Source organism: Mustela nigripes, chromosome 3 (genome assembly GCF_022355385.1).
Source record: "Mustela nigripes isolate SB6536 chromosome 3, MUSNIG.SB6536, whole genome shotgun sequence".
NCBI lineage: Eukaryota > Metazoa > Chordata > Mammalia > Carnivora > Mustelidae > Mustela > Mustela nigripes.
The window spans coordinates 159,151,705-159,164,944 of NC_081559.1; the positions used below are offsets into that span (position 1 = coordinate 159,151,705).

General features: G+C 43.8%; 1 protein-coding gene across 4 annotated transcripts in view; it reads left to right on the plus strand.

The window, feature by feature from the left end:
- The window catches only part of MATN2 (matrilin 2), a 134,842-nt gene that overhangs the window by 69,162 nt on the left and 52,440 nt on the right, over positions 1-13,240 (plus strand). For all 4 annotated transcript variants that reach the window (XM_059394915.1, XM_059394916.1, XM_059394913.1 and 1 more), the window contains exon 5: positions 2,054-2,176. In XM_059394915.1, coding sequence (XP_059250898.1) covers positions 2,054-2,176 — 123 coding nt within the window. The remainder of the gene's footprint in view (positions 1-2,053; positions 2,177-13,240) is intronic.

Consider the following 13,240-nt stretch of genomic DNA (forward strand, 5'->3'; position numbering starts at 1 on the left):
CAAGGGGTACAGGTCTGTGAATCACCAGGTTTACACACTTCACAGCACTCACCAAAGCACATACCCTCCCCAATGTCCATAATCCCATCCCCTTCTCCCAACCCCCCTCCCCCCAGCAACCCTCAGTTTGTTTTGTGAGATTAAGAGTCACTTATGGTTTGTCTCCCTCCCAATCCCATCTTGTTTCATTTATTCTTCTCCTACCCACTTAAGCCCCCATGTTGCATCACCACTTCCTCATATCAGGGAGATCATATGATAGTTGTCTTTCTCTGCTTGACTTATTTCGCTAAGCATGATACGCTCTAGTTCCATCCATGTTGTCGCAAATGGCAAGATTTCATTTCTTTTGATGGCTGCATAGTATTCCATTGTGTATATATACCACATCTTCTTGATCCATTCATCTGTTGATGGACATCTAGGTTTTTTCCATAGTTTGGCTATTGTGGACATTGCTGCTATAAACATTCGGGTACACGTGTGATTCAGATTTTTATTAGATCTCTGGCTTTGGCTTGTAACTGAAGGTTTTTATTATTAATTATTCACTGTGATTTTTACGTGAGCTAAAGTGGTTTTTGTTTTTTGTTTTGGTTATTGGTGTTTTTCTTCTGTCTAAATCCACTGGAAATCTCAGTTGGAGTTCCCAATTGGAAATCTAAGCTATAAATATACTGGTAAGAGATAGAAGAATTTGCATCTATCATTTTCTTCATCTACTTCATTGCTTCGGGAATGAAAATACATCTTTTAGCACTTAAAAGCCAGAGCCCCTATTTGTACAATCTTAGACATAAACATTTTTAATATGAGGCAGATTTTATTTTTTAAAAACGATTTAGTGCATTTAATAGAAGTGAAGAATAAATCAGCTTTTATCTTTTTATCAATTTAATATTTTGTATTTATCTAAAAGCATAATAAACAATAAAACTCAAATGACACTGGAGATTACATTTAAGCATAACCATTGGATTCGGGGAACAATCGAGCTTTCTAGTTAATTGAGTTTTTATCATAGCTGTCATTAGTGATAGCTTTTAACCAGTGAAAACTCTTTTTAACATATTTGATCCCTTTAATGCTCTTTGGTTTTCTCCAGCTTTAATGGTTAAGTCACTGGAAGAGCTAGATACAACACCAAGCCATTCTCCTTGCTGAGAAATAATGTCATCACATCAGCCTGTTTCTTCAAAAGAGAGACTTAGTCAGTGATGGATTGAAAATGCCTTTAACCTTTTCATCCTCTGATATATTTTTAGTTTGCTTGCGGTAGATGCATTCCTGCTAGTGCCTTCTCACATTGCATTTGCGTGGATAGCCAGGGCTCAGCGCGTAATAAATATGCGACTTGAAGAGTTCTGCTAAGAATCAGGTATCTGTTTCTCCCTAGTAATCTTTGTTACCTCGATCTAACCTCCTTTGGCATCACATTTTCTTCCTTTGTCAGTGGCGTGAAGAAATAGAGCTTAAGGAGGATTTCCAAAGATCGTTCGGGTAGACAAATGGAGTGAGGGAAAATATTTTCCAAAGGGACAGATGCAGAATTGGGACCTGCCATGTTTGGGGTGGATAGAGTAGACGGTCTTTTCACAGTGCTCTCTCTCTGGCTTCCCCGTCTGCAGAGTGTCAAAGATCGTGCCAGACGATCTCACGTATGCTGCTGAGACGGGGATGACAAAGCATTTTTGTTCTCGAACAACAGGAAGGGTACTTGATGCAGATGAGGGCAAATGCTTGCTTGTGATGACTTAACAGGAGGCACCAGAATGGTTCAGAGCACTTTCAAGAACATGAGGCAAATACAAAACCGATGTTAATTTGAAATTACTCAATGCGTTTCCTAGAGGTGAGTAAGTCCCACTTCGAAAGCTCTGTTTTTATTTATACATAGAGATGCAACAAAATGTTTAACAGCGGTTGCCTCTGGATGGTAGGATTACAGTGGCTTAATATGTTAAAAGTGATTTTAACAAGTGCTCGTTGCCTGGCGGTGTACTGAGAGTCATGTCCTTCAGAGCTGTGTTCTCATGGCGCGACTCTGCCCCAGTCCAGGATCTGTGTGCGGCTGAGGACCACGGCTGTGAGCAGCTCTGTGTGAATGTGCTGGGCTCCTTCGTCTGCCAGTGCTACAGCGGCTTCATGCTGGCCGAGGACGGGAAAAGATGTGTGGGTGAGTATTCCCCTGCCTTGTTGAATGAGGAAGGGCAAGCTGGGCACAGTGAGGGGGCTGGGGAGCCTACCACAGATCCAAGTACTCTCCTTTGAATTTCAACAAAGTGCTCCTTTCTCTGGTCTAGTTGTTAGTCCGAATTTGAACTCTGAAGACTTCCTTTACAGCTGAGGCTAGCATGATCTCATTCGAGGTCCTCAACAAAAGGCAGATTTATGATCACCTATGTAAATATAAGCATCCCTTTATATACTGCCTCCCTTGAAAAGGACTGGGTGGATTTTCAGCAAACGCGGAGGCTGTCTGGGGTGGCCTGACTTCAGTACAGCTCGTGTGTTGTTCATGAGATTCCCTTGCTGGTGGGTGAGGTTGCTGAGTGGCTCCTCAAAGATGGAAGCAGCCTTCCTGCTAAGCATGGATCTGCCAGCGATGGGCCCAGGGGACCACCAGGAATGAGAGCCCAGCTATCTGTGAGAAGACACCATTGTCAGAAGAAAGGAACAGTTGCCTCAAAGGCAAGCCTGGGAAGAAGTTGCAAGGGCAGTGCTTGGAATTTCAGGCACCCGCTTGCTATCAGTTCAGTGGCTTCCCACTGGGGCAACCCCACCTTGTGTGACCTGGTGGGATGTAGAAGAGCTGGGGGTGGCATTTGATTTCTTCAATGAAGGATAATGGTTCTCCTAAGCACTTAGAGAGCGCGCCAGCAAGTCCCTAATGCCACTTCCCAGTGTGTCCTTAAACTCACATGGTCTCATTCGTCCTTCCTCCAGCAAACAGTGACTGGCAAGAAGTAGGTGTTCAATGAACTGAACTCAGTACCTCTAAGCCAAAAAATCTGGGGGCTAAGGAAGGGAAAGGACTCGACTGACGTCAGAGGGGGAAGCTACTGACTCTAAATCCTGCATTTTCTCGTCCATATCCCATTGTTTTCAGGGGGATATGTTGTTGTTTCCCCTTACGTCTTGCTTCTCACAGTGAACGATTCTTATATTGCACATAGAATTTACATTTTCCAGCACTCTTTGATTCTTAGCTAAGGATGCAGAAGGAAAAAGCCACAAAACAGAAGTATTAGTGGCATCTTCTTCGCAGGTGAGAATCGAGTGGGTTTGTTTCCTTGTTTTTACACGCTGACGGGAATGAAAGCTGCCCTCATCAGATGTCCACAAATGGAATTGGTCTCCTAAGCCTTGGAGATTTTATTTATTTTTTTCTTAATCTGCGGGTGGTGACAGTGATAGGGAGCAAGTTACCACACCCACTAATGGGGGCAAAAGAGAAGTCAACATGCTTCACTCATTTTTATCATGCAAGTAATATACTTTCATTGAGGATAAACAGATTAAACAGATGAGCCCTGGGTGATTTATGCATCTGATGAACTGTTGAACACTACATCTGAAACTCATGATGTATTGTGTGTTGGCTAATTGAATTTAAATGTAAAAAAAAGGGATTAAGCAGATGAGAAAAATCACTATTAATAGTTTGTTGTATTTTCTGCCAGACTTTTCCCCACACACATATCTACTTCAAGGAGCACCTGGGTGGTTCGGTGGGTTCAACACCTGACACTTGATTTTGGCTCAAGTCACCATCTCAGGGCTGTGAGATCGAGCCCCTCGGTGTAGAATCTACTTGAGATTCTCTCTCTCCCTCTGCCCCTCCCCCCGCCCATGCACGTGCTATAAATAAATAAATAAAATCTTTTTAAAAACTTACAAAAGGGCGCCTGGATGGCTCAGTGGGTTAAGCCTCTGCCTTTGGCTCAGGTCATGATCTCAGGGTCAAGGGATCGAGGCCCTGCATTGGGCTCTCTGCTCTGCGGGAGGCCTGCTTCTCCCTCTCTTTCTGCCTGCCTCTCTGCCTACTTGTGATCTCTCTCTCTGTCAAATAAATAAATAAAATCTTTAAAAAAATAAAAATAAAAAATAAAATAAAAACTTACAAAAATATCTAATTCAAAACATTTTGTTAATGTTGAACAAAATGAGGTCATGCTGTTTACTGTGTCTAACATATTTTTTCCTTTACCGGTAATTAAATGGGTGGAAACATTGGGGGCTGTTGGGTCAGAAGGAACCTGGGTCATTGGGAATAAGGCCAGTGGATAAGCTTCAAGAAGAAGGGGGAGTGTGTCTGGTTAATCATGAGAGGGAAGGAGCCGGGAAGGCCCAGAGCTTGTGTGGGCAACAAGGAGTAGATGGGGCAAGGGCAGTAGGGGCTGTGGCTGGGGCAGGAGGCCTGCCCTGGGCCTTAGGAAGCTGGAGGGTGGTGAGGAACCAGTTTTCTGAGCGTTGCCACAAATAATTGCCTTGTCGTCCCTGTGTGGTAGAGAACCTTGGTGTCTCTAGAGGTCCAGAGCTGCTTGGTGGAGCTATGCTGAGTGCAGAGCCAATGGCGGAAGTAAGAGAAACTACAGAAGGTCAGAGAAGAAAGTCATTCTAATGGCCAGGGTGGGGAAAATCTAGGAAAGGAAGGAAGGGTAGCCATTGGACAGGTGTCCAAGGAGACATGAAGGGCGGTAATGGTGTGGACATGGCGGAGCTCTCCAAGCTCGAAGGCTGGGTTGGGAGGGGCAGCCCTTGCTCCTGAGAGTAGGTAGATGAGGGGGAGACTGTCACAGGGATGCCAGACTGAAAGCTAAGCAGGTGATCTTACTCGAGGACAGCAGTCGGAAGGGGCTTGTCAAAGATGGAGACTCCAGGTGTCAGACCGAGACAGGAAATTTAGTGAAGCAAAGGCTGGCGGGGACTCTGGAAGCTCTCTGTCAGCAGCTGGTCTGGATGACCAGTGTGTAGATGGGAACGTTAAGAATATGGGGACCAGGGACGCCTGGGTGGCTCAGTTGGTTAAGCAGCTGCCTTCAGCTCAGGTCATGATCCCAGCGTCCCCGAGTCCCACATCGGGCTCCTTGCTCCGCGGGGAGCCTGCTTCTCCCTCTGACTCTGCCTTCCACTCTGTCTGCCTGTGCTCGCTCTCACTCGCTCTCTCTCTGACAAATAAATAAATAAAATCTTAAAAAAAAAAAAAAAAGAATATGGGGACCATAAATCCCAGTTCATCCAGCATGATCCCTGCTTGCGCCTGTTGGCTTATTTCTCAACAGCCCTCCCTTTCGCTTTCAAAGAGTTCTAGTCTGGGGTGACAAACTACAGGGTCACCCCAGTTAAGGCCAGCCTGGCTTAAACAGTGGAAGAGACCCACTCTGCTGAAGCAGAGAGCGCCTGCAGGTGTGACGTAGAGGAAGGAATTGAAGATACCAGCTGCAAGCAGAGCGTTCAGGGCTTCGAAAACCAGGGTGAAAAGTCTGGACTTCATCTCTGGAAGAGAGACACTGAAGGGTTTCTAATCGGAAGTGACAAATGTAAAGCCTCATTTGAGGAAACTGAATCTCTGGGTGTACTGCAGGATAGATTCCGGAAGGAAGACGGTGAGGGATGGAAAGACCAGTCAGGAGACTCTGGCAGTCCTCAAGGAGAGGTGACAAGGATCAGAGTTTGAGGGACGACTGAAGAGATGGAGAGGGAGGGAGGAAGGCGTGAGGTGACACTGTGAGTAAAGCGGCGGAGGAAAAGTCTGAAGTCGCTCCTGAGTTTAAGCCTCCATTGATTCTGACAGATAATGAGCAGTTTTAGACAAGGTGAGTCTGAAGTTAAGGTGGGACCCTGACAAGGACATGTCAGGAGGAAGGAGGTAAGGTCACCTCACCATGAGAGGAGATTAGAACCAACAGCACAGCTGGGAAGCCACGCAGTGCGTTCTCTTGTAAATTTTAATTTCCATCTACTTTTCACTTTAAATGCGTATTTGTGTGTGTGTCTATTTTGACCTTCAGTACAGTAAGACCTGGGCTTCCATCCCAGTTCGGCTGCTCACTGGTCATGGGTCATTTCATGTCTGAGCCTCTGTTTTTCTCATCCATATTGTAGTGGGATTAAATAAGGTAAGGAGTCAAGTTTCTAATACACACAAGGCCATTATTATCATGATTACAATGTGTATCATCATCATCGTCGTCGTCATCATTTCCTGGCTATCCTGAAGTATGGAGTGAGGAGAGAGTGAAAGCCCGAGCCTGCTGGCCTGAGCCACATGTAGTGAGCCGGGGGGACAAGTTGGGCAGAAGAAATATCCGTGAAGGAACAGCCTAAGGTGGGGGTGGGGGAGGGGAGAGGTGGGCAAAAGAATCAGAAGTCATGAAATAATGATGGGAAAGAGAATTTCTAGGCCAGGTCAATATCAATGTCATCCTCCAGCAAGGCCAAAGGGAACAGAACTTAGAGAAAAAGCCATTGGGTTGAGTCACAGATTCATCTCAGCAAATATTTCCAAACTCTCTGCCAGACACTCTGTTGGCCATTAGGGACACAACGATGGCCAGAAACCCACTGAGAATGACCAAGAGAGGTGGAACAGAGGGCCGATTTCAGGGGGAGGGGAGGTGGTGAGACAGCGGGGCCGGCAACTCTAAGTTATCTATTTAGAGACGTGTGGTCGAAATTCATTACGTCCAGCTACAGGTGAAAGGACCAAACCTTCAAAGCTGTGGGTCTAGCACTTTGACTCATCCCAGAGTTATGACTGTGACCTGCATGAAAATCCAATTCTTAGCCATCCTCAGGACTTTTCAAGACAGCATTTCCATTGTTGAGTTAGACGAACATTAAATTCTAGTGTTGGAGTCCCATGTCCCTAATTGCTCATTTCAGTCTGGACAGTACTGAATTTATTCCACATTCAGGTGATCGAGGATGGATTCCCAGCCTAGGTTCTCCTTTTGCTTTAATTGAGTTCCCTCTACTTTTCTGCTGTACTTGTTCTTCTGGTATTTACCAACTGTCTTGTCTTTGGGGGTAACTCTAGTCCAGTTTGCATCTTATCTGCCTAAGCAGATTGCAAACTCTTGGGGAGAGGCCAATGAGTGTCATTTTCATCTTTCACAGAGTAGACTTGTGTGTTTCAGTACATCGACGGAGGCTGAGTGATTGATCACAATCTCAAGCCGTCATATATTTTAAAAAGCCTTGTTCCTTCGATGGCTTTTGCAGTTCCAAAGTCAGCTTTTGCATATTAAAGAAATTGTCAGAATAAATGTGTATAAAGTCAAACTCTGAAAGCCATTCCTCTTCAGGTTCACTTCCTGGAAGTAATCTTTGCTAAAAGCTTGGCTTCTCCTTTCTGCCTTTCTTCTAAGATGTCTTATGTGTAGTATTTGCTTGTCATGACTATCCAGGGTTTAACACAATGCCTGTTGTACAGTCATTGCTCAGTAAGTGGTTGTAGAACAAATGAATGGCATTAAGGTATTTCTTAACCCCCAAATTCAGTTTTATCTAAATAAAGATGCAGGGTGATAAAAACCTAAGCCACATTTATTGAATGTTACAAAGTCATAATTGGTGTATAGTTGCAACAACTCTATGGGGTAGGTACTATTGTTACCACATTTTATAAGTCTCTTAATCTGTCTCTGTTTCAGTGACTTCATCTGTAAATTGAGGATAACAATAATTTGTACCTCAAATCTTTTGTACCTCAAAGGAATGTTGTGCGGGTTCAACAAGTGGATATATGTAAGACATTTGTTAAAATTTTACTGGCATTATATTGTTTGATACAGAGGCAACTGATAAACACTAGCTGAATTTGAATTTCTGTATCCTCTTTATTTAAATATTTTACTTATTTATAGAGCGAGTGAGAGAACGAGAGAACGAGTGTGTGGGAGGGGAGGTGTGCAGAGAGGGGGGAGAGGGAGAGAAAGAATCTTTTTTTTTAACACTTTATTTATTTATTTATTAAAAAGATCTTTATTTATTTATTTAACAGAGATCCCAAGTAGGCAGTGAGGCAGGCAGAGAGAGAGAGAGAGGAGGAAGCAGGCTTCTTGCTGAGCAGAGAGCCCGATGTGGGGCTCAATCCCAGGACCCTGGGATCATCACCAGAGCCAAAGGCAGAGGCTTTAACCCACTGAGCCAAACAGGTGCTCTGGGAGAGAGAGAATCTTAAACAGACTCTGTGTTGACGTGAGCCCAATGCAGGGATTGCTCTCACGACCCAGAGATCATGATCTGAGATGAAAGCAAGAGTCAGATGTTTAACCGACTGAGGCACCCAGGCACCCCTGAATTTCTATAACCTTTATTAACTTTTGTCTTCTTTCGAATGCTTCCATTTAACAGCATGTCAGATGTATGCTACGTTTACAGAATCAGATTGAGGCACGTACTCAGAACAATGGTGGCACATAGCCATGGGGCTTTAGCGGGGCATTACTGCTACCTTCAGAGCTTTCCCCCTGGATTCTGCTCTACCAGTCACCTTCATTGATGATTGGTAGTTGAGTTGGGGACAAGGGATGGGACGATCCATTTTTATATGGAAACGTCAGCTTTTTAGACCATCAGCTAACCACCCATGTTTGATGTGTGACCTCCCCCAATTCCAACCTGTTAAGTATTGGATTTCTCTCCATACTGGTTTGCTAGGATCATAACAAAGCCACAGAGTGAGTGGCTTTAACATTTTCTCATTCTGGAAGCCAGGACTCCAAGGTCAAGGTGTCACCAGGGTTGGTTTCTTTTGAGGTCTTTCTCCTTGACTCGTAGAAGGTCGGTCCCTTCCTGCCTCTGCGTGTGGTCTTTCTTCTGGATACACACTTATCTGGTGCCTCTTTGAGTGTCCAGATATCCTCTTCTTATAAGGACCCTTGTCAGACTGGAGTAGGGTTCACCCAAATGGCTTCATCCTCATTGAATCACTTCTTTAAAGGTCCTACCTCCAACTACAGTTATATCCTGACTGGGTTTAGGACTTAAACATCTGTATTTAGTGTGGGAAAGACTATTCAGCCCAGAATGCTTCCCTGTTGTTCCAAAATCAATAAGAAACTCTCCGAGTTTCAGACTCCTGCATATAGAAGCCCAGCTGGGCCCTCAGCAGAGAGCTTTTAGGACCCTGACTCTATGTGGGTGTCTCCTGTATACTCAGCAAGTCAAATGCGTCTACCATTTCTCCAACGATGAATTTGGTTTTTTTTACTCTGTCGTCAACAAACTTTAAAACCCAAATGTTCCTCTTTGAAATATCCTATTTCTACTGATGCCATCCCCTTGCAGACTGATGCCTCCTGAGAAATCTTTGGAATGTGACCGGGTTGTAAACCGGAGACCCTCCATCTTGGGCTCCATTACCTTGCACCAAAGTATCATTTATCCTTGGACACAGAGCCTGAATGTAGGGAGACCACTTCTAACCCTGTGATTTTAACCCTTTGTGATCTGGAGAGCCAGATTCCCTACAATTAGGGAATGACACGTCCTGCAGGCAAAGGAGATTGTATGGAAATGTCAGGCAAAACAACTGAGAAAAGGTTTTTTTGAAGGAGATGAAGACTTGGAACAAGGAGCATCTCTGAGCTACACACATGGAGCACCTCCTTATATCTGCCCCTGAACTTGGCCTCTCTTTTTACAAGTACAGTTTTGCAACGAAGGAAATTAGGCCAAGAACCCAAAGCATGTGACAAAGGGTGTCAGAGGTGAATGGACTGGAACTCTCTTGGTCTTAAAAAGCTTTGAGGTTCACATTCTTGAAGTGGGCTCCTCTACATCTGATGTTGTAATGGCCTCTTCTGCTGTCCCCCAGCAGCCTGGCAGAAAGCCAAGGCAGGGATTGGACACTCTGGGGTTTTACAGGCCAGGGTCTTGAAGCCCAGGAATGCTTGACTCCCGCCTTGCCAATCTCCCCTCCCCCCTTCAGTTCCCTAGATTGCTGAGCGCACAAAAACCAAAACCAGCGAGAGAATCAAAGTCCAGGAGAAGCCATGAGCTTGAGCCTGTGGTTGGCCGATTGGTAGAAAGTGTCTTTCAAAGAGTGGAATCATAAAAAAACCACATATCCAAACCTATCCTAACCTTTTTGTTTTTATTGAAAACACATAAATGTCCTTTTAATAAAAATTACCTTTAATTACACTTTTAAAAAGTACTAATTTGAAGTCCATTTCTAAAATCTATGATTAAAATTTTTTTTCTTACATAAATCATGTCCATAATGTACTGTCCACGATTTTCAACTTTGGTTTCCTTAAATTGAAGCAAGAATTGGAAGACTTCTGTAAACTAGTCTAAGGGCAGAATCCTTGTAAATTTTCATGAAAATTTCCCAATCTTTTACATGTTTTATCCATGCCCGCTTCCACGCAATTTTGGTTAGCAAATTGCTTTAATTAGTTCTTTCCAAAGCTTTCAATTCAGTTGTTTTTTTAAAAAGCTCAATTTGTTTTAATGCCTATGTTTAATTGGTTTTTATAGTATTTATAATTATTTACAATAACATATATAAATGGCATATATAGGTTTGGGAACAAAACCAACTTTGGCTCTTTTTGGCAGTGGTTCTTAAATTTTAACATGCATGAGAATCATCTGGAGGGCTTGTTAAAACACAGATTTTTGGGTCCTATACCCAGTTTCTGATTCACTGAGTCTGTAGTGGGATCTGAGAATTTGCATGACTGACACGGTCTCAAATGATGATTTTTGCAGCTGGTTCACAACCACGTTTTGAGAACCAAAACTTTATAAGCATGCAGTCAGTCAATAACAGAACACCAGAACCCAGGTGTTCTGGAGCGCAGGTATTCCACCACAGCTGCTTTATAACCACACAGCTCAGCCACAGCTGTTCAGCAGCACAGGTGTTCCAAAAGCCTGGAGCATTTTGTATGCTCTGGGCATCAGGTCCCATATTCCCAGAGGGAATGAAAAGCATTGATTGATCAGGCATTGGGGAAGTGGAGGTCAGTTGAAAGAGCTTCTTCTGGGGGCACCTGGGTGGCTCAGTGGGTTAAGCCTCTGCCTTCGGCTCAGGTCATGATCTCAGGGTCCTGGGATCGAGCCCCACATCGGGCTCTCTGCTCAGCATGGAGCCTGCTTCCTCTTCTCTCTCTGCCTGCCTCTCTGCCTACTTGTGATCTTCCTCTCTGTCAAATAAATAAACAAAATCTTTAAAATATATATATATATATATATATATATATATTTAAAAAAAAAGAAAGAGCTTCTTCTGTACAACTCTGTTAACCACCTGATCCAACACTGAATGTTCTAGAGCATTCTGGAAAAATGCAAGTTTGGAGTATAGGGCCTAGATTTTAGGCCTAAGCAAAGCCTCCAATTTGTCCTCACTCTAATAAGGAGCCAGCATACTCTGGTGTCTCTCTCAGGGACAGAGCTGGCTGGACTCAGAAATTATACCTCATGGCATGTAAGAGGAAGTTTCAGGAGAGAGGGAGAATTTGAGTTTCTGACTTTAGATATAGATAGCATTCCATTCATCATTGTGGTATTATCACCATCCTGGAACCTGGAAATCAGAGGAGCAACTCTTCTCTTCGGTGGGGACACTAAAAAGTGGCCTAAGGTGGGTCAAGCTGACAAGCAGGTGCCCCTTGTCAGTGGTTGGGAAATTTTTAAGAAGGCAGATGAGGCCCAGCATGGGGAGGTCGGAGGTGGGAGGTGACCAGTGCCAACACAGGTCAGTGTGGGCCACAGCATGGCCTGCTCCTGTGACCTGCAAACCGGGATCCATGCCAGGGCTTGGTCTCAGGGTCCTCTGTTTCCGCGACTATTTGCGCAATGTTACAATGGTTCTTAAATAATGAGACATTAGCTTTTAGAAGAATCTGGTGCTAGATCACTATTTATGGTATGACTCAACTCTAGCAACTGGCTTAGGTCCCATGACACGCAGATCCTGCAACTATGTGAATGTCCTGTTCCCACAATGACTTGTGTATTAAACCCTCAAATATTAGGTGCTGTTAGAACTCTTTAGGGAGGCAGAGTCACAAAAATGATATTTTAGACTTAATGAACGAAGCCTGGAAGTAAAAGGATAAGCACAACACAGCCTTTAAGAGTCTGTAGATTTTTTTTGCATATTTTGATTGCTATGTTAAGTATGCCATTATCCTCCCAGGGAGAGGTTTTGGTTTGTAAATCACACACGTAGTAATTGTGGACCCTATTTCCTTTTTATTATTTCCAAGGTTTTGATACTGGAATATCCTAAAATATTATAGAGGGAAATGCTTTTTTAAAAAATATACATAATTTCATTACAAAAGTTTTTTTAAAAAAACAAAATGCAACATTCTAAAATACCAAAAATTTACTATTTGGGAAATGCGTTTTTAGAATTTATTTATTTATTTATTTATTTGGAAAGGGGGGAGGGGCCAAGGGAGAGAGAGAGAAACTTAAGCAGACTCTGTACTGAGTGCAGGCAGAGCTGGACTTGGGGCTTCATCTGATGACCCTGGGAACACAACCTGAGCCAAACCAAGAATCAGATGCTTACCCAGCTGAGCCACCCAGGCCCCACAGGAAACATTTTTATTTTCTATTTATTTATTTATTTATTTTAAACATTTTATTTATTTATTTGTCAGAGAGAGAGAGGGTGAGAGAGCGAGGGCAGGCAGACAGAATGGGAGGCAGAGGCAGAGGGAGAAGCAGGCTCCCTGCCGAGCAAGGAGCCCGATGTAGGACTCGATCCCAGGACGCTGGGATCATGACCTGAGACGAAGGCAGCCGCTTAGCCAACTGAGCCACCCAGGCATCCCAAGGAAATATTTTTAAAAGGAAAAACAAATCATCCATAATGCTACCACCTAAACACTGCAAGAATTTTTATTTCTGATTTCTAGGCTTTAGACATACCTAGAAGCTCTATTTCACCTGGGTGTAATCCTTGTAAATATTCCATTTTTAGATCTACTTTTCTCACCAAATTATATCTGTCTTCCTATTTACAATTATATTAGGATGAGAATATTGATAACTATCTAGTGCCCCAAATGGAACTCCTGATCTTCTCCCACAAAACCCACTGTGCCTCCCCCCATTGGATGACAGCAGCTCCAGCCTCACGCCAGATCCCCCAAGTCAACCTTCCTCCCTCTCTTTTGCTCCTTCCCACTTCTATTCCAGCAGGACCCCCCACGGTCCCCACCTCAACTTATACCTGGTGTATTGGCTTCCTAGGGCCGCCATC